Source organism: Primulina eburnea, chromosome 4 (assembly GCF_022965805.1).
Source record: "Primulina eburnea isolate SZY01 chromosome 4, ASM2296580v1, whole genome shotgun sequence".
Classification (NCBI taxonomy): Eukaryota; Viridiplantae; Streptophyta; class Magnoliopsida; order Lamiales; family Gesneriaceae; genus Primulina; species Primulina eburnea.
In genome coordinates, this window is record NC_133104.1 from 39,637,803 (window position 1) to 39,663,522 (window position 25,720).

The 25,720-nt window shown below is 34.3% G+C and overlaps 3 protein-coding genes across 5 annotated transcripts; 1 reads left to right on the plus strand and 2 right to left on the minus strand.

Annotated features, from left to right (window-relative positions):
* The first annotated feature begins 918 nt into the window (after positions 1–918).
* LOC140828847 (kinesin-like protein KIN-UA) lies at positions 919–12,057 on the plus strand. 2 transcript variants are annotated; one of them, XM_073191706.1, is made up of 19 exons: positions 919–1,315; positions 2,299–2,402; positions 2,526–2,648; positions 2,961–3,146; positions 3,301–3,522; positions 3,614–3,770; positions 4,413–4,562; positions 5,366–5,454; positions 5,681–5,884; positions 6,764–6,910; positions 8,155–8,289; positions 8,391–8,522; positions 9,524–9,662; positions 9,756–9,848; positions 10,525–10,650; positions 10,742–10,867; positions 10,981–11,124; positions 11,404–11,532; positions 11,609–12,057. In XM_073191706.1, exons 1-19 carry the CDS (start codon positions 1,114–1,116, stop codon positions 11,770–11,772), a joined length of 2,772 nt encoding a protein of 923 aa, XP_073047807.1. In that variant the 5' UTR covers positions 919–1,113; the 3' UTR covers positions 11,773–12,057. The 2 variants fall into 2 exon arrangements, with proteins under 2 accessions (XP_073047807.1, XP_073047808.1); XM_073191707.1 differs by having other exon boundaries at positions 2,302–2,402; positions 11,609–12,056.
* A 2,760-nt stretch (positions 12,058–14,817) lies between these two features.
* LOC140828848 (AT-hook motif nuclear-localized protein 22-like) lies at positions 14,818–16,532 on the minus strand. Of its 2 annotated transcripts, XM_073191709.1 has the most exons (2): positions 16,210–16,530; positions 14,818–15,915 (listed from the first exon to the last, which is right to left on the minus strand). In XM_073191709.1, exon 2 carries the CDS (start codon positions 15,828–15,830, stop codon positions 15,090–15,092), a length of 741 nt encoding a protein of 246 aa, XP_073047810.1. In that variant the 5' UTR covers positions 15,831–15,915; positions 16,210–16,530; the 3' UTR covers positions 14,818–15,089. The 2 variants fall into 2 exon arrangements, with proteins under 2 accessions (XP_073047810.1, XP_073047809.1); XM_073191708.1 differs by having other exon boundaries at positions 14,818–16,532.
* A 4,511-nt stretch (positions 16,533–21,043) lies between these two features.
* Positions 21,044–25,236, minus strand: LOC140828849 (ATP-dependent Clp protease ATP-binding subunit CLPT2, chloroplastic-like). The gene is made up of 5 exons (XM_073191710.1): positions 24,928–25,236; positions 24,383–24,421; positions 24,129–24,238; positions 21,824–22,003; positions 21,044–21,374 (listed from the first exon to the last, which is right to left on the minus strand). Exons 1-5 carry the CDS (start codon positions 25,158–25,160, stop codon positions 21,217–21,219), a joined length of 720 nt encoding a protein of 239 aa, XP_073047811.1. The 5' UTR covers positions 25,161–25,236; the 3' UTR covers positions 21,044–21,216.
* Between the last annotated feature and the right edge of the window lie 484 nt (positions 25,237–25,720).

The following is a 25,720-nucleotide window of genomic DNA, read 5'->3' on the forward strand; positions in this document are numbered from 1 at the left end:
ATTTTTGACGTAAATTTTTTTTTTTTATGAGTGACTCAAACAAAAGAACCGTTTTACAAAATTATTTTAATTATTTTTTTGTATTATATAATAATATAGATGAAAACTGTCACATCTGAAATAAACAGCCCTTTTGGCGCCTTCGAAGTTCCAATGCTCCCCCACTTTATAAAATTGTGCCCACTTGTTTTCAAATTAATGACCATCAAATAAAATGGTTGATTTAAAAAACCGACTAAAACGTGATGAACGATTTTCTTTATTGGCGATTTTTTTTATTGGTTGGTCGAGTTTGTAATAAACAATTTATTTTAATATAATTATAAGTTTATCTTTCAAAAAAACACTACGGTGCGTTTATACAAAAACTAACGATAAATTCGATGGATATGTATTTTAGGATGTTTAATATCAACTTCCTATTTAATATAATCGTGACTCAATTTATCTAATACTACAAAATATCAAAAAATTATTACACGGTGTCTTACGATGTTTAGAAATAAATAAAACCAAGTTAAATGAGTAATAAAGTTGGTTATAAATATGAGAATAATAAATGAAAATATATTTACTATTAGTACACACATTTAGTAACGCAATAAAGATCTATTTTTGTCTTTTTCCACGAAAATTTGCAAATAATTTCATAATATAATTCAACTGTTATTTTGATTTAGACAAAAAATTTGTGTGAGATGGTCTCACTGGTCATATTGTGTGAGACAGATATCTTGTTTGATCATCCATAAAAAATATTGTTTTTTATGCTAAAAATATTAATTTTTTTATGAATATCGATAAAATTGATGGATCACATAAAGATTCGAGACATTCTCTTTAATTTAACCAAACAAAAAAAATATTATTACTGAAGAAAAGAATAGAGAAGATGCAAAATAGTAACAATACAAGTCCCGCTGTATTCCCTTTTTCCGATAACTAAAAAATAAATAAATTCCAAGTTTCAGTTCATTTCTTCAGCTGTGTGCAACCAAAGCAAAGCAAATCAAAAGTCTCTTTCATTCAAAACTCTCTGATCACTTTACTGGAAAGTTATTAGGAGAAATTATGTGAACTGTAGAAAAGTTGGAAGAAAGAAACCCGGAGGAAATGTCGAGCTCTAGTTTCAGAAATGGCAGCGGCGGGGTATCTAGAGGAGGAGCAATGAAGATTGACATTTACAATCCCAAATATTCCCCTTCTTCTTCCTCGTCATCTTCTTTTAAGTCAAAGGTGCAGCATTCGACTGCTTCTTCCGGTTTTCGGCGCAGCAGCTCCGGTTCACTTGGTTCAAGCCGAGATGATTCTGCTGGTAAAGTTTAATTGATGTACTTGAGTGAGATATGAGATGGGTGTTGGTTGTTTTTTGTGTAAAATTGTGTTTAAGGCTGAGGTAATTCCGTTTTTGGAATATTTTTGTGCGTGTCAGTTCTGGTGCGATGTAAAGATTTGATTTTTATAGGTTTCTTTAGAGAGAGTGTGTGTGTGTGTGTGTGTGTTTGTCTGTGTATGGTAGGTCATAGTTGGAGAAAATCAAGCGAGAATTTAGTGTTTACTCCATTGTTATTTGCAAAATTAATTTGAGAGGACTGTGTTTTTCTCGGATGCATCTCAGCTTTCTGCAAGAAAGTTTTTGATGTTCCCTTGATAATTTCCTTTAGTAGACTTTGGTGCCTGTTGCATCGATTGTTAGCGTATTAATTTCTTTGAGAGGTTTCTATAGTTCAGCTGTGGCAGAGTTATCTGCTAAGAAGGGGAAGGTATTTTTGGAACCGGTAAAGGATATATTTGTCTCATTCGGAAACTAAGAGTTTTAACTGTAGTATGCAAATCCCTCGTTCTTTTCATATTTGGGCTTTCCTTCCTGTTCTGGTGTATTTTGTTTGCACAAATTGCATTTATCAGTTATATTTCAATCACTAATTTATCGTCTGCTTTGCTGCATTTCATTCCGCTGTTCTTTCATTGATGTAAGCTGATTTGGCACTAGATATCACACCCATATTTATGTGTTTTTCATGGTAATAAAACTACTGAAAATTGTTTTAAGGCATTTTCCATTCAAAATAGTGAAATTATATCATTGTGAAAGTTGTATAGAAATGGGAATAACTATTACCCCTATGATACACCACTTCAAATAATAATATGAGTGATTTCACCATGAATAGTAGGAATATTGTGATTTCTATTGTCTAGCCCTTCTTCTATTTACCAATCCTTATGACATGATATTACCTGTAATTTGTAAATTGTTGTTTACTTATAGCGTCTCAAATATTGAAATCTTTGAAGTAGTTTCCGGGAGGGTTCGAGTTGCTGTTAGATTAAGGCCTCGAAATGCTGAAGAGATGGTGGAAGATGCTGATTTTGCCGATTGTGTGGAATTGCAACCAGAGGTAGAGCCTGCCTGCCATTGTATCCAGATATTCCATTTTGCTATAAACAGAAGATCATTTCTGAGATTCAAATTGGATATTTTCACGTCAGCCACAGATTTGATTTTTCTTTCTCCTTTTCAGCTTAAGAGGTTGAAGCTTCGGAAAAACAATTGGGATTCTGATACTTTTGAATTTGATGATGTATTAACCGAGTTTGCATCTCAAAAACGTGTATATGAAGTTGTAGCGAAGCCTGTTGTGGAGGTAATTACAAACTTGACTTTTATGCTGATTCTCAATATTTTTCCAGTTTAAATTTTCACATGAAGAAGTTCATGCTGTCACCTTTGGCCTCACTGATGATCCTGAGTCCTAAACTGTAAATATCTAAGACTTCATTTCACTCAGTGTTCCTGCTCAGAGTTGTGCTTGGTTAATATTGTGTTGTTATCATATGGACTTTTGAATTTTCTTAGTGTTGGTCAGTTTCCTATGTTGTCTACCCCCCACGTGCCTCTGAACTTTCCAGTTCATTACATTAGTTATATAAGCACCGATGTTTATTGTTTTCTGCAGAGTGTTTTGGATGGTTACAATGGAACAGTTATGGCATATGGACAGACTGGTACAGGGAAAACTTACACTCTTGGAAGACTAGGACAAGAAGACACCGCTGATCGTGGAATAATGTTGCGGGCAATGGAGGACATATTGGTAGAAGCATCACCAGAGAATGATTTGGTTTCTGTCTCTTATTTGCAGGTTGTTACTGATGAAGAATGCTATTTCCCTTTTAAACTGAAAACCCCGCGTTTCTTTCTTTTTTTAACACTGGCTGTCTGACTTGAGCAGTTTAAGGTTTTCTTGTTGGCTTTTCTACTTGCGCAACATTGATTTTCTTCCTAAATTTATGCAGCTTTATATGGAAACGATACAGGACCTCCTTAATCCAAGTAATGGTAATATATCTATTGTGGAAGATCCAAAAAATGGAGATGTTTCTGTACCTGGTGCGACACTGGTAGAAATTAGGGATCCCAAGAGTTTCATGGAATTACTGCAATTAGGGGAAGCCCATCGTTATGCTGCGAATACAAAATTAAATACAGAATCATCGCGTAGCCATGCCATTTTAATGGTGACATTATGCATTTCTACATTATCCTTTGTTATCAGTACCTTCTCTTTTTCTAATTTAAACTTTTGTCTTGAATTTTTTCCTTTTGCAGGTACATGTAAAGAGGTCAGTTAAGGGAAGAAATTCTTCTCTTTCAAGTGAAAATGGCAGCATTACTCTGACGGGTAAAACGCTGAAGCCTCCCATTGTACGAAAGAGCAAACTAGTTATTGTGGACCTTGCTGGTTCAGAGCGCATTGACAAATCAGGTTATGTATGACATTGTGGGGAATATGGATATTTTCTAGTGCAGAATATCAGCAGCCAATATTTGATTGCTTATTTTATTTCACCGATTTTGGATCCATCATGAACATTCAATCATAAGTTCTTGGATGAATCTTTCTGTTTGTTTTTCTTCTACCATTTCTTTCCAAGAATCCTTGTCTGGTTGTCTTTATGTTCTTGTGCCGATTCTTTTCCAGTTTATTTTCTAAAGCCATCATCTAGCAAAACAGTTAATTAATTATATGGCAATGTTGGGTGTTGTTAGTAGACACCCATGAAGTTTGAAATATTACAGCATGCCCTGGTCAATCTTAGGACTCACTGTTCAAAGAGGGCTGGTGTAATTTTTCAAACCTCCAGGGGTTTGAATTTATTTAAACCAAATCTCTGGGTGTCAAAATTTAGTTAACCTTGGAAAAGGCCGCTACTATCAACATAGAAGTTTTTAAGTGCTCTTTTTTTCCTGTATTAGAGGAAGGGATCGCACAGGACATTCTCACTGGTCATTTGTTGTGCTTAGCAGGAAATCAAGTGTTAAAGCAATGGATTTGGCATGTCCAGGATTTAATTTCAACTTTAACTTTTCTTCCTTCTGCTGAAAATGAGCTGTTTCCATGTTGCAGGCAGTGAGGGTCATACATTGGAAGAAGCAAAATCTATCAATCTCTCTTTGAGCGCATTAGGGAAGTGCATTAATGCATTGGCAGAGAACAGTGCACATGTTCCTGTTCGTGACTCCAAGCTCACAAGGTTGCTCCGAGATTCTTTTGGAGGTGATTATTTACTGAAATTAAGGTTTTTATGAATAATGTGGCTCAAAACAAAATATAGCAACATAAAACTTTGGTGAAAGAAAACAGCGGCCGAAAGACTTGATAGACAATTTCCTCTCTCATCTCTCATTCACTCTTTGTTATTTTATATTTATAATGTCCTGGAAAACCTGGATATTTAAGTCATGTTCATTGGAGAATCATGATGAATTTAATGAAACACTGTGTTCGAATTTCGAAGAATATTTTCTCCTGGCCTGCTATACTCGCTTTTTTTGTTTCCTTTTCCCCCCACAATATGTATTTTTTTGTTTATTGAGGTTCTTACATTAGAATATGTGTGTTTCGGCTTCGAGTAATCTTTTATTGCAAAAGGAATGTCCAATTATATTTCTTAGTTTCTATTACTCATAGCCGTTGTTGGATCACTCCTCCCTTCTTGAACTTTATTGTACTTTTGTTGGTCTGGATTGTTGGATGTGTGATTACAGCATCTCACCAGCACAATCATTCTCCAAAAAACGTGATCCAGGATCTTTAGATTCAATGCTAGAATACTAGGACACTGAGTAGGATGAATTCCAATTATGTGATGTTGCATGAGAAATGGTGATCAAATGATTTGTGGAATTTTATGTCGGTGGTTGTTGACTGGAAACTTCCCACATTTTATGATCTCTTCTTCTGCATGGGTGTCTACCTTTACAACTCTCATTTAGACACAATGAAGACAGAATTAAACAAAGGAAATGGTTTAAAATTCCTCGTCATTAATTTTTTTTAACTTAATGTTCAATCTACAGGCACTGCTAGAACCTCATTGATTATTACTGTTGGGCCATCGCCACGACATCGAGGAGAGACATCCAGCACCATAATGTTCGGACAAAGGGTAATTCCTCATAACAAATGTGCATCTAGCCTTATCATGTTATTTAACTGTGGTTTCCAAAGTTCATTGTACAAATTTGTGGTCGTTTGAATGATTTCCTATTGTGAATATTTTTAAGAATGAAGTATGTAATTTTGGTTATATGATATTTAAGTATGGCATCTTGTATAACATGTTAAAATAGGACAGATTATTAATGACATTAAGTTTCTATGACTTATTTCAGGCTATGAAGGTAGAGAACATGTTGAAAATTAAGGAAGAATTTGATTACAAAAGTTTGTCGAGGAAGCTTGATATACAGTTGGACAAGCTAATTACCGAGCATGAAAGACAACAAAAAGTGTTTCAAGATGAGATTGGAAGGATAGCTTCTGAAGCACAAAAACGTGTTGCTGAGGTGGAACAGAACTATGCTGATGCACTAGAGGTATGTGAATGCACTCAAGGGGTATGATTCTTGGTGCGAATATCCGTCAATTTTCATGCTCATCTTGATTTCATCTGGTATAGGATCGTGTAACACATATGATGTCTTCACTCTGAGGATACCATAGAGGAAACTTAGGAACAGAGAACTCAAGAATAATATCGTCATTTTTCTATTTGAGAAACGTCTACATCATTTCAGCAATAAATAATTTACTATTGAACCATTCCTACCTATATCATTTCTACAAACCAAAAATAAGAAGCTATAAAATTTAATTCGACATAGTCTCTATTTGTTTTTAAAGTAGTTGCGAGGCCAGTGTTATCTATTCTATCAACTACATTTTCTTAGTTCTAAGGCCTGGGGAGTAAAATTCATTCACAATTTCTTTCAATCCTGTTGTTTCAGCCATGATAAAACTCATGTAGTTGAATATATTGAACTCTTATTTCCTAAAATTCCCGAAAAAGACGCTGTTCAAAGTTTTAGACCACAGTCACATTCTAAGATGCATATATCTACACGTGGAATGGAGAATGTGGGCGAAGTCGTGACCTGATGCGGCTGACTAAAATATATGGGTTTCTAAGACTGTGGAAATTAGCATCTGTGTGCTTTTATGCACACTCTTCTCGTTGTTCGGTTGTTTGTAAACTCGTTGGTGGATTGGCTACGACCTCAAGTTATTCTTTCTCCATTAATTGGAGATTTGAAAAGGATTTGCAGTTATTTTAAACCTTAGTTTAAGCTGAACTATGATGTGCCGTAACTAGGAAATTTCATGAGTTTTGATTTGACCAGCAAGACGAAGGCTTGATCATCTATGTCCATCTAATGGGTTTACCTGCTTCATCTGTTTGCATCTTATCTTTTTAGCTGGAGAAACTCAAGTATGAAAAGGACTATATGGAGTCAGTAAAGAAGCTTGAGGAACAATGGGCGATCAAACAAGAAAAGCATGGACATCAAAAAGTCAAAGTTGGCCCATCTGATAATGGCATCCATCAGAGGTCAAATGCGGAGGTATCTCATTTATTATTTGTCTGTGCGTGGTCTTAGGAGCCTTCAGTGGTAAAGTTAACAATATCTTATTATTATGAGATTTGGGTAAATAACTCCTCGTTACTTTTGCAAGTAATTTGGAAGGGTAAAGCTGTAAATGAAGTATAATTTCATTGCGTGCACCAGTTGAAACGCCTAAATATCTTGGTCATTTGCTTACTGTCAACTATCTTTGAGGTCCCTTGCAATTTTAACTTGTTCGTGGGAAGACTGGAGGAATCAATTATCAAGTGAAATGCAAGAGTTAATCTTTGTTTTAGACAACAAAAGTTAAACGTTATTGTGGTAATGATAAGGCATTGCTCTTCGTTAAACTTAAAGTTTTGAAATTAGAAATCTGTTGGCAATTTTTTTAATCAAAATTAAACTTTTTGACTACTCTAATTTTTGTCATATGTTTTTCTGTATCTTTTTATTTGTTATTTGGGTTTCTGAGACACTTATGATTGTTTTTCCAATGCTTCTATGATACTTCTATGTTACTTATTTCAGCAGTTTGATCTAGTTTAAAAAAAATCTATGAACTTCCTTGTTTTGTTGATGTAAAGCATTACTATGTTTGATTTACGTTCTATAACAAAAACATATATAATCTATTCTATATTATAATAGTTGAGAGGGTTAGAAAAACTGTATGAGAATGACACCGAAATTTCTTTCTTTTTTACCCATCTCTTCAACACCAAAATACCTTTCTTTTTTCTACCCTAATATTATTACATTTTTTTATTGAAATTAAATTTAATAGAAAAATAGATTTTTTGTCATACATAATAATATGTACGAACACTCTAATTATAATATTCATATCAAATTACAAATGTCTAATACTCATTCTATAAATTGATTAAACAATATTCCAAATATCTAATATTATGTTACACGCAACGCGTGTGCCTCAGTCGCTAATATTTGTTATAAATGAGATTATGCAAATGATAGTCATGTGGTCTCAACATATCATCCACCTTGACATAGAAGTCAATATATTTCTTTACTGAACAATCAATGAAAACCAAAGTCACGTGTTCGAATATTGTCAATCTAATTATTTCATTATTGATTTGAAAGTTTAGAGTTTTTTCGTCTTTTCTCGTTTCTTTGAGCTCTAAATATTTTTTATTGTTCGGGAAGTTGGTTATAAATTTTCCAAGTTCTTGGTACTGGCATTAAAAGTAATTCTAATCAATTTTATATTCTTGCAGTCTCCTATGCTGTCTGCTTCTGGAGAAGTGGCAGAGATTACAAAGAAGTTTCAAAATGAAACTCTTTCACGGAAAGCTGCAGAAGCGGAAAATGATAGATTGAAAAGTGAATTGACTCATTGGAAAAAAACCGAGGTGTGGATTGAGTGTGCGATTGACTATTCTTCTCTGTATTATTTCAACTTAATCCCTATAGTTGTGGCTTACCACCTGATAAATATCAACCGGCTCTCCAGGCTACTGGGAATGCTGAACTTGTGAAGCTTCGTAAGATGCTGGAAGATCAAGCATGCCAAAAAGCAAAGCTTGAAGACGAACTCTCACTTCTGCAAAGGCAATTACTGCAAATAAGTTCTAATGCTGATGAGGTATGCCTTTACAAGGACCACTTACTTGATCAGTGAACTGTGTTTCCAAATTAACTGCACATGAGCCTAGCAGTGCCCTTCTGTCCGACAGATCTTTAGGGTGCCTTTCTTCCCAGTTTTCCTCCAGTTACAAGTTCCTCGTTTTTTTTGCCGTTCTTTCGATTACTTCATTGTTCATTTTCCAGATTTCAACTTTGATGGGCGCAGGTAGTCATTTTTTCGTATTTTTGAAACATTGTGTGAGAATGATTTGGCTGCCAACTCCTAAACTTCGGGGTCTTGCCATCTTTCTGAAATCTGAATCAGTACTAATAGACTTAGTGTTGCTTATTGACTGCACTTGCGAGCTTAGTACTCTTCATTGAAAACATTACAGTCATGCCAGTCTTCTAGATGATAATACCGAAATGGCAATGTCTCTGCCCCTCCGCTTAATCTTTTGTTCTTTACCGAATATCATTCTGCAAAATATTGTCCACAACTTTACTTTGACATTGTTGCATCTCCATCTGCTGTTTTTATTCTTTCTGTTGAAAGATTCAAAACAACCGTTTTTGCAATTGTTCTAATAGATGGAACTGATAGTAGAGAAATATGTAAACTAATTGCGGTTATCTTTAATTAGATGTAAGCTAGGGAGATTGGGTTGGTCAGCCATCGCTGAAAATAAGAATGCTTATGTTGGCTGGAAGTGAATTACCTTATATCTTTAGCGAATTTTCTTGGTCCCTGGACTTGTTTATCTGAGCTTCAACATTCTATAAATTTCAAGTTCAAGTCAATGTTACTTTCAGTTATTAATATTTGGGTGAGATTGACTTGGCTTTGGCACTGAGTGCAATCTATTTGCGTGGTTTAAGCTACATTAGGCAGGAAATTGTTGCAATTGAATAAGAAATAACACCTTCTGCATATCAGGAATTTAACGTGCTGAACTAACATGTTTATGGTTGTCATTTGCATGAAGATTATCGACTTTTTTAATTTCTTTGGCTGCACAGACAAGAAAAAACCTAGATAGAGGTTTGAATGGACGAGTACCTAGTTCCCTGGATTCTCTCGTCCCTCAGATAAAAAGTGAACAGCTAAGAGACACTGGAGATGGAGAGAGAGCTTCAATGGCGAAACTTTTTGAACAAGGTGGACCATTTTTCATGTTTGACTTTTTCTCAAAAATGTGTGCTTTATCCTCATCAATGTTTTCTCCTGCTGAAATCTTCTGCATTGCAACAGTCGGCCTTCACAAGATATTGTCATTACTTGAAGCAGACGATGCTGATGTTCGCATTCATGCTGTGAAAGTAGTAGCTAATCTTGCAGCAGAAGGTAATGATAGTGATGAATGCCCTTTCTTCTATCGTTCTTTGTTTTCTACTTTGTTCGTCTTCTAACATTCAAGTCTTGATCCAAACTTTTTGGATGACCATATGTTTTATAAGTTTTTGGATGAATGGATTGAGATGGTATTGCCGGGTGAATTGTAAAATCCTTGGGACTCCTTTGATTGTTATTTTTTTCACTTGGTCAGGTTTTTTGTGACTAACATACTGAAATAGTTAGTTATATTATGTTTACAATAACAAGTATCTTCCTCTGCCTTTTCCACTTAATTAACTCTCGATTTGTCTTGGAATGTAACTCACTGATTCATGAGGGTTTAGATACTCGTTCTCTGGTGTCAAACCAGTGTTGTTAGACTCCATTTCATTGTCATTCCAAAAAAGGAAGTGATGCAAAGATACCCTGAGTTGTGAAGGGAGGTGGTCCCGTAACAATTTGATTTGTGAATGCATGTTTTCCTGTCTAAACAATCACTGACAGATTATCGACCAAGTTATAAACAACAAATGAAGGAACTTACTCTTGCCGCACTGTTCACTAAATTCATTTCATATTTGATCACCTGTGTTGTCCACCTTGATCTTCTTGTAATGTGTCACACTTATTATCACATTACTGCTGACCATTTATTATCATTTTCCTTTGATCCTCGCTTCTGCAGAATCAAATCAAGAAAGGATTGTTGAGGCTGGTGGACTTACGTCCTTGCTCACAATCCTGAAAAGCTCCAATGACGAGACCGTTCACCGGGTTGCAGCTGGGGCAATCGCAAATCTCGCAATGAATGGTAATTCTCATTACCTACACTGGACTAACTCACATATAAGATTATTCTATTTTATCACCGGCTTATAAGTTTGATTCATGGTAAATGGCAGAACTTAACCAGGAGCTCATCATGTCCCGAGGGGGCATCAGCTTGTTGTCTTTGACAGCGACTCGTGCAGAGGATCCTCAGACTCTCCGTATGATTGCTGGAGCCATTGCTAATCTCTGTGGGAATGGTAATCAACCTTGCCCATATTTGCACTGACATTAAAAGCCAATGTTTCTAATTAGAATTTCTTTATCGGGTTATATTGTTTGCTTTTAACAATAACTCATTTTACATTTTCAGACAAGTTACAAGCGGAGCTAAGAGCTGAAGGTGGTATTAAGGCTCTTCTGGGGATGGTCAGATGCAGGCATCCAGATGTTCTTGCTCAAGTTGCTCGAGGAATTGCAAATTTTGCGAAATGCGAGTCTAGAGCATCCAGTCAAGGTGAAGTTTTTAGGCTCCTGGAGAACACTCCCACCCGATGAAATATAAATTCTTTTCTGCAATTATAAACCATACGAATACGGATATATTTAGTGCTCTCTTAATCTCTTTTATACCCTGTTCTGATTCATCGCTGGTGGTTTTCCAATTCTCATTCAAGTTTGGATGACATATTCTCTTCTGAGAGTTTGATTTGGAATTCGAAATCTATGCTAAGTTTTGTCAAATTTGCCACCTGAAGTCTGTAAATAACTCAGCATCGACAATTGGTTGTTGCAGGTACTAAGAATAGGAAGTCTATTCTAATCGAAGATGGAGCCCTTCCCTGGATTGTGCTGAATGCTAACAATGAAGCTTCTCCAATCAGACGCCACGTTGAGCTAGCACTTTGCCATCTAGCACAGCACGGTACACCATTTTCATTTTACATCCTAAAGAAAGGTTTGTAGTATTTAGATTCAGTTCCTTAATTGTTTCATTCCAGAGGTCAACGCGAAGGAAATGATAGGTGGAGGAGCCCTGTGGGAGCTTGTTCGTATTTCCCGAGATTGTTCACGAGAGGATATTAGGACTCTCGCCCTCAAGACCCTAAAGTCCAGCCCCAGTTTCGTGGCAGAGTTGAACCGACTGAGGATTGATCATGGATGAAGTAGTGCAGGATGGAATTGGGCATGTTTCGATATGAAAACCGTCATGAGAAAAAAGATCATTAAGTAGGTGAGCAGGGTTCAAGATTTATGTTAAATGTAGCTTATACCTTTCATTTATTTCTCATCCTGTGGCCTTATAGACTTATTGTAAGCTGTAAATAGTCGGTTCTTAATCTGAAATTTGTATCTTTCTAAAATTTATGTATTGGCAATCTGCCATTGCGTGGGATGAGCTTGAAAGTATTTGTATTTATTAAACAACTGTTTTTTTTTATAGATGTTATATAAAAGTTATTGATTGGATCTAAATTAGTGGGATTCTCTGTCTTTTCGAAAACATGAAAAAGTTAACTGGTTTCACGAATCTTTATTTGTGAGATGAATCAACACAATAAAAAGTAATACTCTTAGTATAAAAAGTAATAATTTTTCATAGATGACCCAAATAAAAGATTCGTCTCATAAAATACGACATGTGAGATCGACTCAGATAAGTTTTTGCGTATAATTGCAAAGGCATAAGTATACACACAGATGGTATGTTTTCAATGTTCAATTTGACCAAAGTCGTCACACAACAGATGTATACAGCCAAACATTTCTTAGGATAATTAGATAATAGTGGGACATCGATCATTTTGACTTATTGAAGTAATCCACCTTCATAAGTGGATAAGAATATAAAATCCCTTATCCAAAATAATTTAAAATGCAGGACGTAAGATGACTATTTAACTCATCAGAACACAATTATCTTAACCACATTATTTTTCCTCATTGGGAAAAATTGTGTTTCAAATCTCTTTTTGGTATGTATCTTTACTTGTTTTGCAATTTTATTTATTTTTATGTGAAAATATATTGATGTGATGTGAGATATTTTTAGAGTGACGTAAAAAAATATTAACGTGGTTGTCGATTATCACTGAATTTCTAGCACTGTGTCAACATTCCTACGAAAAAAATAACTTACAAAAATTGAAATTTGATTATCGAAATAACCGAAATTGTAATGCGACCTTAATTTGTTATCTTCAAGAAGCTGTAACTTCTAATTGTCTTGTCATATTAACAATAAAAAATGAACACCAGCCTTCTTTTATATATAGATATAGACACACACACACACTATAACACATGGGAAATGATTATTTTTTCCATTAATTTTTTCAATTTTGGGTTTTGGTCCATTAAGTTTTCAAGTTAAATTTTGATACACTAACTTTTAATTTTTGGTATTTTGATCCAATTGTTGATATAACATTGGTCAAGTCAGATATTTTCGATGTCAGTCAGCAGTTGAGTCGAAAAAATTCGAAAATTAAAACTTAGTGCATCAAAACCAAATTTTGAAAATTGAATTTCCCAAAACCCAAAATTGAACAAGTTAGTAACTTCATATGCGACAATATTTATAGCTTCCAACAATCCATCTATTAATAATTAATATATTTTGAATTCATGTTAATCGAACATATGAAATTTGTCATTAACATCAATAATTAGATCGACTGTTTGTTGCTTAATAAATTATAGTACTTGATAATGAACGAACAAAATTCAAATATTTATAACTATATTGTCATCTAAATGTACTTCGTTCCAGCCAATATAACACATGGACAACTATTTATATATATTTTAATTCAATATGCTTAGTAATCCAGCTAAGTTACATATTGTCACACCTGGAAGCTTAAGAAAATGCGCTATTTCTTATTTAATTTGTGTAACCAATTCGAGAGTCTCTCTATTTATAAAGTAAGGAACAATAGTCAATATCATGCAAAAACAAGCTAAAACAAATAAATACTTATCCCAAACGGACGTTTATTATTTGATTTCAATAAAAAAAAAAACATATTATAAACTTCTAAACAAATATATATTATTATTTTATAAAAAAAACGAATATAGTTAAGTAAAAATACCATTAACATCAAACAAACCCTTTGTTATTGTCATCAATCATGGATAATATACTCCTATTGGCTATAAATGAAAAAACTCATGAAACCAAAGAAGTCAGATAAAAGTCATTATGTTTTAAGGAAATCTAAAAGAGAAGGAAAGCTGACATATAATTTCATTCCAAAAGAGGAAAAACAGTTAAGCTTCAGGTACTTTTCTTACATATGGCCAGAAACATAATCCAGATATCTTATTTCAAAATAATGTTGATTCATTCGTCATTTAACATGAATTAGAACAGAAGTTAACTAAATTTCAAGAAACCTTAAATAATCCTCCTCCAGGAACTTTGTCCCTGCTGTATTTTGCCTTTACAGTCTAAGTCTTTGTGCTTTGCCTCAAAAAAGAGCTTCTTCTCACAACTGTGCACGTGTGTGCCAATTCCTAGACACCTCCATATTTATAAAATAAACCCTAAAAAATCTCTGAAAAATGAAATCTTGGAAATTAGATTATGATCGCCCATACCTAGCTCTTTGCATCTCGTGAAATGTTATTGAAACCGTCAATGGCTTTAATGAAGCTGGCTTTTCTCTATTTATGAGTGTTGGTCAGATTACATGTAATCGCACTGATTACTAGAAAATCTTAAACAGATTTCATAACAAAACAACATACTAATTAACCAGATTCATAACGAACCAACATACAATTTAGATCCTTTAAATTAACACGGACTCTTTATTTGTAAAGGCGTATAAATAGTTAATTGCCTCAAAATCAAGCGCACAAGCACACACACACATATATAGTGCTCTGATGACTATAAATCAATTCGTTAAGTTCAAACTCAAATGAAAAAATATCAGTACTAATGTAACAGTAAATGAATATATTTTCATAGTAAGCAATGTAGGATGATTTTTTTATGTCAAAGTGGTGATCTCTAGCTATCTCTATCTATCTTAGTTCATGTACAGGAGTTCTTGCAAATGTATTAGTGACTGGAGTCTGGAGAACTTGTGATATGATCTATCATGCGATATAGTAACCAATCTTTACATGAAATATGAGATTTAAAACCAATTATTTGTATGCGACAATCACATATATATTAAATGAAGAACTAAGCTAGCCAAGTAACAAATTTTACAAAGTACAATAATGACATTACAATATATATTCAGCATCGTCAAACTCAGAAAAAGCTAAAAGGAAATAAAATCATAGTGATGAGGGAAACCCAACAACTGTAATGTTAACAAGAAAACAACCACAGTTCATCTAACCTAGATAAGTTTCTTGCTAGGAGTAATTAGTTCTTGATCTGAAATCAATTTTGAAGACAAACTAGCAAAATAAGCAGAAAACGTTACCCTTCTATGACTTCAATCCCGAATGGAACTAGAAAGATGGCCGACCGGTAGCCCAGAACGCCTCGTTTGGCATCTGAATGGAGTTGAGGAGATTCGGTGGCATTCCTTGAAACAAAGACGGATCAGCCAATATTTGCGCCTGATTTTGCGATGGCTGGCCGCCGATTCCTCCAGGCGGCGATCCTAGTGAAGTTCCTTGAACTTGAATTGCATTTTCTTCTTCTTCAAGCGGCAATCTTTCATATGCAGCATTGCTGAATGAAGCTGCCATTATAATAACTGGCCCTGATGCCACAAGCTGCCCCACCACACTGCCCCCCACAACCTGCCCCTGCCCTCCGGCCAGGTATATGGTCAGTCCAGTGGCTGCAGGTGGAGCTGGTGGCGGCAGGAACGACCCCGACAATGACAAGATCTCGAATCTGCCATGTAATGTTACTATTGCTCCTGGGGAAGCCGGTTGCTTTAGGGTTACGTTCGTCACGTTGCCACTTCCACTCATAATGCATATTCCCCTCTGGCGGCGGCGAGCGAAGTTGGAGACACCCTCCATGATGTCACAACCGTCTGAGATCTCCATGACATGGGTTCGGAGTGCGTTGGCGCTGTCTCGAGTGATGATGATCGGTGGCTTCGGCTTGTTTTTCGAACCGGCGGGGCGGCCTCTAGGCCTTCTTGAGCCAGACATCTCTCCTTCTCCACCGGCGGAGCCACCATCCTGGCCTGCGGAATCACCCTTGCCTTCGTCCCGGTTACGCTTCTGTCCCATGTTTAGGCCTCCGCCACTGGTTTCGCTTTGCTCGTCCTCGGAGTTTTGGCTATGGTGGTGGAACTGGTGTTGCAGATTGAAGTCCCTGGTGTTGAATGGAGGTGGAAGAGAATGGTTATCCATGGTTATTTTTCTTGCTCTTTGGTTCTTTACTAAAGAAAATTACGAAAGAAGGATGTGGTTTAAAAAAAAAAAGATTGATTAGTGGAATTAATTAAGGAGGAAAAAAAAGGAGAGCACAGACTTTAAGGGCCTCTTTTCTTCGCTCTTTCTTATTTTCTAGCTTTTGTAGCTAACTTTTGTTGGGTTTATTGCCTTAATTAATGAATCAAGATTCAAGAAAAGGGGTGAAAGAGTGGAGTTTTTATGTATAACCCACCAAACTCTATGCTGAATCCGCCATTATTTCCACTTCTCCGACACCCCTACACGGCGGCGCTGCACTTTGTCTGAGGAGGAATTCTTCATTGGACAAGATAACAAGATTGGTGTTTGTGTTTAGATTTCACAGGTTTTGAGTTTTGGATTAGCTAGGGTTTCTCATGGGGCGGTGGAGTTGTACCTCTTTCACGCACAAAACACACTTATACACACAGTGATCATGTGTGTGGAGTGTATCTATTGTATGTGTGTATACACCTCAGCAAAAGAAATGATCATGGAGATTTTTTATATTCATGTAAATCCAAAACTCTCTCTCAAAATTCAACTATGTCTTTGTCCATATGTTTCACTAGGTCTCCATCAAATTACAACTCAAAGGAAGAGTGGCATTTTCTTTTGTCAATTGGGAGCAGCTTTGATTTCTTATAATATATATTCTTGTGCTTGTGATGTTTCATTGGTTATTTGCCACGAGTACCCAAATGACTAAAATTCCCATTTTTTATTTATTTATATATGAGGTTTTCAAAATATTTTTTACTTGATTGGAACGGACACTAGTCGTCTCTCTATTTACTAGAGACGTTTCTACACAAAATGACACTAATTTTGTATGTACGCGATTTCATTTCGAGATGATTACAGATAGAATTGACCAAAAAAAAAAATCATTAATTAAGTAAGAAAAGGAAACCGTGCAATAATTGAGACTACAAAATGAAAATCCAACATGGGTTGGCGTTGGCTTGGGATTCTCGAATTTGAGTAGCTAGCTAGGGTAATTCGGATAGGATGTCCTACAGAGGAGTAGGTCTCTTGTGAGACGGTGTTACGAATCTCTATCTGTGAAATGAGTCAATCTTATCGATATTCGCAATAAAAAGTAATATTTTTATCATAAAAGATAAGATTTTTTTATGGATGACCCAAATAAAAAATATGTCTCACAAAATATGACTCATGAGATCGTCTCGCATAAGTTTTTGTCCCTACCGAATATGAGTTTACCCAATTTGAGATGAAGAGATGTTCATCGCATATAATCGAGAGCCAACGAGCTAATCTTGTCTAATTATGCTTTTCATAAAAACTAACAGATCGTGACACAAACTAGGTGTGTGTTTCATAGAAAAATTAGAGAATAGATTAGTTTTTGTTATTATTATTATTATTTTATTGTGATAATTATAATTTTATAGATAAAATAAAATGTAAAAAAAAGTGGTATATATCGTTGGATAATTAGCAAAATATTTGTACACTAAAACGAAACTTTACCATCGTATCAAAATTAGCTATTTGGTTAAGAAAATATATATTTACATAGATAAATAGCATGTATATAAAATTAGTTAGGTATATTTTTGTAGAGCAGACGAACGCATGCGAGTATAATATTACATAGCAAAGCATCGAAATGAGAGCCAACTCATTTTTTTTATAACAAAACTTGAGACCGACAGTTTTATGGGATGGCTTACTTACATGATCTGAGTCATGAAAAAATATTATTTTTCGCTCTCGGATCTATTCGTCTTGCATGATATCTAACTACTGGATCTACTGGTCTTGCATGATATCTAACTACTTTTTGAGTAGGTCTCTTATGATACGGTCTCACGGATCTTTATATGTGAGACGAATCAACCCTACCGATATTCACAATAAAAAATAATACTCTTAGCATAAAAAGTAATATTTTTTCATGGATGATCCAAATAAAAGATGTGTATCATAAAATACGATCCGTGAAAACGTCTCACACAAATTTCCGCCTATTTTTTTTATTCAATCTAGTTAATTGATTAGGTCGGGTGGGATCAAAACTGTAGAATCAAGCAGGGGCTACGGTCTAAATCTAGAGGCATAACAGAATTATTTTTGCAACATTAAAGAAGAGGAAGCGACACCATTTAATTGGAGTCTGACTTATTTGAGATATACGCATGCATTAATTAATATAAGGCCCATGCTTGACAAATATAGAGTCAAAGTTGTAGATAAAATTATTTAATTTGGCCTTTTTTTTTTCCTTTTTACCATATTGATAACATATCATAGCTACTTTATAAAATATAAGACATTGAAATTATTCATGAGACGACATATATATAATCGATATGAAAAGGGTTATTTTAAGAATATGTCTGATTTAAGTTGTAAGATCGATTAATAGATGTAAGAACCAAATAGATAAACCGAATACGAACAGGTCTATTATTAGACAATCTTATGGATTTATATACATACGAAAAGTAATATTTTCATGAATCAGATAAAACAGAAGATCTATTTCATAAAATTGACTCATTGATATGGTATATATTTGGAGATATCTAAAGGAAGGTTGTGGTCTATAAAATGAGTTGTCATTTTTTCTTTTTTATATTTATTCTCAGCGCCACATATCATGCATATACCTCGATTCTTTTTAAGAATATAAATAGACGAGGGGGACACAATCTGTCTGTACAATTTTCCACGTGTCGCCTCCCGCGCGATCTGCGGGTCTATTCGTTGAATATGAATTGGCGGTGGTTAATTGGTCCTCTCCCATGTAAAAATGGCCGATTCCTCCAAAAATATGAATCATATTGAGTGCTTTCTGTAAATGTTCCAAGGATGAAGGATCTCTCTTTCTTCTTTTTATTATATGGGTCGGGTACCGTCACCTGGATCCGAATTTCGACAAGACCCGATTATCTTGTACTATGATGCACATTATATATTATATTAGTTTCCCGAGGATTACGGAGATTAAGATTGATTTAATGAGTTTCGATTTCCTAAAGTTTCCTGGATAAACAAAATATAAGTTGATTTAATATCGTTTCATATCAAGCTATACAATATCAATGGTAACGATAATCGAATAATTATGACATATTTCAAATAGACTAAAGATGAATGTAATTTAAAATTCATCAATCAAATTCTTCCACAAATTAAATGCTTCCCTCCAAATCAGATTCATGATCAATATTAATATTTTTAAGCAACAAGGAATGTCTATTCTTTTTTTAATATTTTACTATATATATATATATATATATATATATTTATTTAGATTGTTGAATATAAACTATATGATTTTTTTAGGTTTTAATATAACAATAATGGATTTATTTATCTTTGTTTGAGTTTTCTTATGTTTTGGTAAGTGTGGATAAAGCTTACAGAAAATTTAAATAGACTGCAGATTTCTAAAATTAAGTAATTGTATAGTACTGTAGGTAGGAAATCAAATCATGACTATAAAATAGTATTTTATAATAAATAAAAATAGGAATATTTAATTGTTCAAGTACTACTACATGTCACTGCCAACGATGCATGACCCAATGAGTAAAGTTGAGATTATTTGAGTTGTTGATCTTTGGTTCGAGTTTAGCTGGTTATAGGAAGTTTTTCTAATTTACATAGTCATATTTAATTATTTCTTTGTCCAAATAAGCAAATCTTGGGTTCATGCTCAACCCGTCTATAGTACGGAGAGTTACATTATAGTAGTTATAGTTTGCAACAATATCATATGTATACTCTTAAAAAACTACACGTCACCAATAAAAGAATTTTCTTATGAATAAATATGACAAAAAATTGTGTGAGACGGTCTCACGAGTCGTATTTTGTGAGACGGATCTCTTATTTCGATTATACATGAAAAAATATTATTTTTTATGCTAAGATTATTATTTTTTATTGTGAATCTCGGTTATTTAAATCATCCATGAAAAAATATTATTTTTTATGATAAGAATATTATTTTTTATTGTGAATATCAGTAGGATTGACCCGTTTCACAGATAAAGATTTTTGAGACTGTCTCATCAATAAAAGAATTTTCTTATGAATAAATATAGCATAAATATTTGTCACTTCATGTTTATTATTTGAATAATGGATTTATCGTTATTTTTATTTATACTGCAATGGTGTTAGCATAAATTTTTGTTTTTTAAAAAAATATAGGTTCTTATAATAAAAAAATCTTAGCTCATAACTTTTTTATTAACAAAATTATTTTTTCATAAAATTTAGGCCACGATGGCAAGATCCTTGGTCCGACTGATCTAGAAATTACGAACGCGTGGATGACGCTGACACCATTCACAGAGCAGCAGTCTCCGGCAGTGACCGGAAATCTACGCAATTAAGATGCTTATTGTCGGAACAAAATTATTACTATAGCAATCACATCAGATTCCGACATTGTTATCCAAGCCGAATGCGGTGACTTCGAGTCAAGTTCCAATATTTTGTTTGGTCATTTTTTTTTATCACAACTAATTTGGGGAGAAGAGATTCGAACTCGAAAAACCAACTAATCTGACAAGAAACAAGATCATTGAGTTACAAACACGGAATCTTGTTTGAGTCATTTTGATTTAACTGAAACTAAAGTTGGCTCTCATACGTTCTTTGACCTTTCACTTTGTAACAGATTATTCTAAAAATTGATATTTAATGTGTGCCAAAAACTTCACATTCCAGGTACCAATTTCGATTTTAAGAAGTCCAGATTTCTGAAATCAAATTGGATGTGATAAAAAAGAGAATATATAATCGAGACTACTTTTATAAATATTAGAGTAGTGATATTGACATTGAGAAACATGCAGAGAAATGAAAAGGTAAAAGTTACTTTATTTACATATTTGGTTATGATTTACCATTGAATTGCATGTTGACGAATAATATTTTAATTGATGCGGCATTCTGTTAAAGAAAAAAACAGTAAAAGGATAATTTCACAGATTCTGTTACCTCAACATTTACGTGTAATTTTGTGAGTTTCACGTGTTTAGATTGCAATGAATATCAACAGAGAATGAAAATGATGATGGTATAAATATCAGTGTTGAATATAATGTAAAGTAACTTATAATAGCCAAAACAAGATGATAAGAAACTTATCATGAGAACGCAGAAAATGATGAGCGATTTTTCAGGAGAAAAAATTGCGCAGACACGAAATATCAAAGGTTGGTTGGATAACCTCTTAATCGTCTTTGAATCCAGGTTTAGATATCAGAGAATGGAGCTCCTTGGCTTTCTCATTACTAAATCCTAGGGACACCAATACTTGATGGCCAAGTGATTCTTGTTGCTGCCATAACCCAACAAGCATATGTGCAGTTGTTACTTCCCCGTTTTCACCTGAGTTTTATTCACAAATATTACACACCCAGACATCTTCAAAAAAATGCAGCAAGGGAGAATCCAGACCAGAGATTGCATCCAAAACATTTTTTTAGAAAAAAACTAATCTTTCGATTCTAAAACCAGACATAATCATGAACATGTCTTGCCACAGGAGGAACTGGGACTTGATCAGAATAAAAGAGACTACTTCTTTGATAAGACTGAAACATCCATTCCTATCATTCAAGATAACTTTCAGTTTCTAACTCAGATCAGATATGACCAAGATTACATTCATCGATATGAATGGTACACATTAAAAAATATTTTCCGTTCACATCCAAACACATGTAGATTTTATATTTATTTTTGCTATATTTGTCATAATTAATTTGTCTGCGACTTTGCACTAGGCTTTAAAAACTCGTGCTAAATGCAATAACTATTTAAAGCAATCAAATTACCTGATTTTAACTTTTCGTTGATAGCCCAATCAAGGGCCCTTTGAGTTGCTTCAGTTAAAGGAGGATGCTCAGGACTGAAGAAGAACATATCAAGTTTTCCCCGTTTTTTCCCAATTTCATCACGCACTTTAAGAAGTGTAACACCATTTGCTCGCAAAAACTTTGAAGCAAAGCTAGTTCCTGCTTAAGAAAGTACCTGCAGGTTAGAAGTATGATTCTTTTAGGTAAACAATTTGCATTATTAATTATCATCTTAAGATGCATAGATAAAAATAAGAATGTTGCATATGTAATACAATGACACAGAAACAAAATTCTATAAATTTCAATATGTTAGGATTCAAAGAGAGACGATTCGAACAATTTATACATAAATACATACTAGGGAGTCCTGACCCTTTGCTCGTGTTGCATATTTATACCTTTGAACATTTACCTAAACTTGATAATTTTTCTTATTTTCAAATTAATGATTTTTTAATATTTTATTAGGAGTGTTAGATCATCTAAAAATTTTAAATATAGTTAAAGATAGGACTGAATTAAAAAATATAGATAAAAACCCAAGTAACCTTTTTCAATAGCTAAATCCTTGGCTTTTAAAATTTGTAAAATGTCCCCTAGCTAGCATCTCTTTAAAAACAGCAAAACTATCCAGGTTGTATCTGATGATTGTTTTCTACGATAACTTATTGGCGTTTTTCTTTTTTTTTTTTAGTCTAATCCCCACTCTTGTGGGCTGTGGCATATGAATACATCGAATCCACCTTATATCCTTCACCATTTCGTAACCAGTGCGGTATCCTACTATTTTTATGGGGACCCATGCATAACAGTACACAGGTCATTTGTAACTTTCGCTGTGGTAATTCTAGCTGCAAAGTTTCTCTTCAGAAATTCAAGCAGTAGCTTACATATAAGCATATAATCCAGTTCAATTAGAATGAAACTTAAAAATGTTTTGCTATTCAGTGCCAAAAAAAAAATTTGCTACTCATGCGAGCCAAAACTGGATCCTATGGCTTATTTTTTGAACCCTAACGATTAAAGAATAATCAGCCCTACACTTCCACAAAATCTCATAAGAATTCTTTTTCTCTTACACTCATTGCCTCTCTCTTTCCTAGTCCAACATAATACTTAATGATAACAATGGCTCCAACGTTCACATTGATTGGTGCACTCTTTGCTTTGGCAGAAAAAATTAGCTAAACGTGAATCATTGTTAGACAAATATTTGCCCCAATCAGATACTGACTTCAACCTTTCGACATCTAAAAATCTGCTTGGCATCATTGACTGAGCTTTCCAATAGTATAATTCGTAACTAAATTGTTCACACCATTTAATTTTCTTAGGAACGTAAGTATCGTAGTTTTTTTCAGGACATGTAGAAGGTTTTGAGCTAAGACATACCAGAACTTATTAACTTGATCTCCAGAGGTTGAACGTATCCATTATTTTAATTTTTATATTTATGTTATAGCAAACTTCGAAAGTTGAAGTTTCCTTACACGTTACAAATAATCGTTCAGATAAATCTCTCCTTGATCAAGTTTTTATATTGAGGACGAACAATGTTTATTGACATTTTATCATCTTAAGCATCTGAATTATTGCTGATCTCATTATTGAAATTCAAGACATTCACAAACTTACCTAGTTGGTTATTGGTAATCTACAGATTCATGTTATAATGATTTTAATAAGAAAGCGTAACAAAATTTTTCCCACACAAAGGGTAATGCTTAATTTGCAACAGCTTATGAGACACGTCATGGTATTATAGCTATTTTTCATTCAACAAGCAATACCAAAAGGTGAAAAGAATACCGGAGAGAATGCCATTTTAGTGGTCTCTGGCTTGTCAGATAAAAATATCTTTTGGATATCCGTGAAATTTGTAAATGGATTGTTGCAATAATTTAAAGAACAACAAATCAAAAGAAATTCTATAAACTTTTTCTGATCTTCGAATAACCTTGCTAGTTAACCAAGTAGCAGATTTTACAGTTTTAAATAACGAGAGAAGTTACAACTTACAAGGATTTCATGTCAAACAAAGCATGATAGTCAGCGGAAAGATGTAAAAATTAACATCACACAGACTGAGACAAAAGGTTATTAGCAAATGTCTGCATGATAACTTATGTATATACTCACCACTCAACATCAGTAACAGTTTTTTCAAAATTTCAGGCCAATATGGACCAAAGACAATTCAGGGTTGTATCAGCACGGAGAAGACAGAAATGTAGATAAAAATTGAAGCATGCAAAACTTGAGAAAGAAAAAAATGGCTGACCCTCGATCAAGATTCCCATAAGAAGAGCTTCTGTGCCTGTGTTTGGGGACTTAATTTTCCTCGCTTCCAACTCACCCATTGCAAATGACTTTATCGCCTTTGATGACCATCTAAAATAACACTCGACTCATTAAATAACACCTCAATTCGAACATAACCAAACCAATCAAACAAAACACCCCACAAACACAAACACGGTACATTCATTTTCGACAGGAAAAGATGAAAAAAATGATAATTGAATTCATACTCACTTGGGAAGCTTCTCCGCGGAACCATCGGCCTCTGGATTACTGCAAAAGTTTGTGAATAATATCAGCATCAGCCTTTTCAGATATAAAAGCACTCATTTGAAGCATCAAAAACCAATATAATTATAGACTATCTAATCCACCAACCATCAAACTCTTGGTATTGGTCATGAAAACTTGAATGCTAGTTGAATATATCTCTTACACGAAGATGTAAACGAAGATTACTACGATAAAATGCATACCACATTTCCAAATGTGTGGCATGAACGACTAAAATTTTGATTAGCTGCAAAATATAAACCATTCTTTCACATGTGTATCCACCGGTGATGTGTCTACAACTCATAATTCTTAAGGTTTGAACTATTCTCTCCACAATAAATTGCACACCTCACAGGCAAAAGTCTCCAACTTTACGGCCAGGAAACTGATATCTGAACTATTTATCAACATATCCGAGTAGAAAGCGAAAAACGACCCTAAAAAATATACAGCAAAGCAAAATAACCGCACAAGCTAAAAAGTTTGAATTATGCCAAAATTACACGGTGGGGAGGCTCAATGAAACCGTGGCGTTGATAGGAGGGTATTTTGGTGAAAAGGGTCCACCAAGATTTGAGGGATTGCGCGTGAATTTGATGGCTGTATTGCCCAGCCATTGACTTCGAAGGCTATTACTCGGATTGAGAGAATTTGGGATCGGTAAATCCGGGTTGTGTTGTTTGGTTACGGTTCCGGTCATTTGGGTTGAGACTGTGAACAGTGATCGAGCTGCCATTTTCCAAGAAATGGACGAGCTCTGTTGCGTGGGAACGGGAGCTGAAAGTATTCTGCAGTGGAATCTGGATAAAAGGGATAAGCCAGACGACGTCGTTACATATTAGTCCAGTCCACTTAGGCATAAATTGGATCGAGGCCCAAAATAGCGGCTATATAAAATCCCAAGGCCCAGTAAATTACGTGGGTATCTCTCTCTCTCTAACTGTACAAATCCTTTCTCACCTTTTAAATTCATAACCCAGTAGAATTTAATAATTTGTGAACCCAAATTATAATCAATTATATTTTAGAACTTAGTATTTTTAAAATGAGTAGGTCTCTTGTGAGACGATCTCACGAATTTTTATCTGTTAGACGGGTCAACTCATAACGATATTCATAATAAAAAATAATAATCTTAGCATAAAAAGTAATATTTTTTCATGAATGACCCAAATAAGAGAGTCGTCTCACAAAATATGATATGTAAAACCGTCTCATACAAGTTTTTGTCTTTTAAAAAAACAGACACATTTACTGTATTTTCAAGGGTATTTTACTACCGATTTGTTTTAAACA

Coding starts and splice junctions, on each gene's coding strand:
- LOC140828847 (XM_073191706.1), top strand. CDS start 1,114: ATGTCGAGCTCTAGTTTCAGAAATGGCAGCGGCGGGGTATCTAGAGGA. Junction 3,771..4,412: donor AGAGCGCATTGACAAATCAG/GTTATGTATGAC, acceptor TCCATGTTGCAG/GCAGTGAGGGTCATACATTG. Junction 5,455..5,680: donor CCATAATGTTCGGACAAAGG/GTAATTCCTCAT, acceptor GACTTATTTCAG/GCTATGAAGGTAGAGAACAT.
- LOC140828848 (XM_073191708.1), bottom strand. CDS start 15,953: ATGGATAACCATTCTCTTCCACCTCCATTCAACACCAGGGACTTCAAT.
- LOC140828849 (XM_073191710.1), bottom strand. CDS start 25,160: ATGGCAGCTCGATCACTGTTCACAGTCTCAACCCAAATGACCGGAACC. Junction 24,422..24,927: donor TCATTGAGCCTCCCCACCGT/GTAATTTTGGCA, acceptor AAACTTTTGCAG/TAATCCAGAGGCCGATGGTT. Junction 22,004..24,128: donor TATGGGAATCTTGATCGAGG/GTCAGCCATTTT, acceptor TTTCTTAAGCAG/GAACTAGCTTTGCTTCAAAG.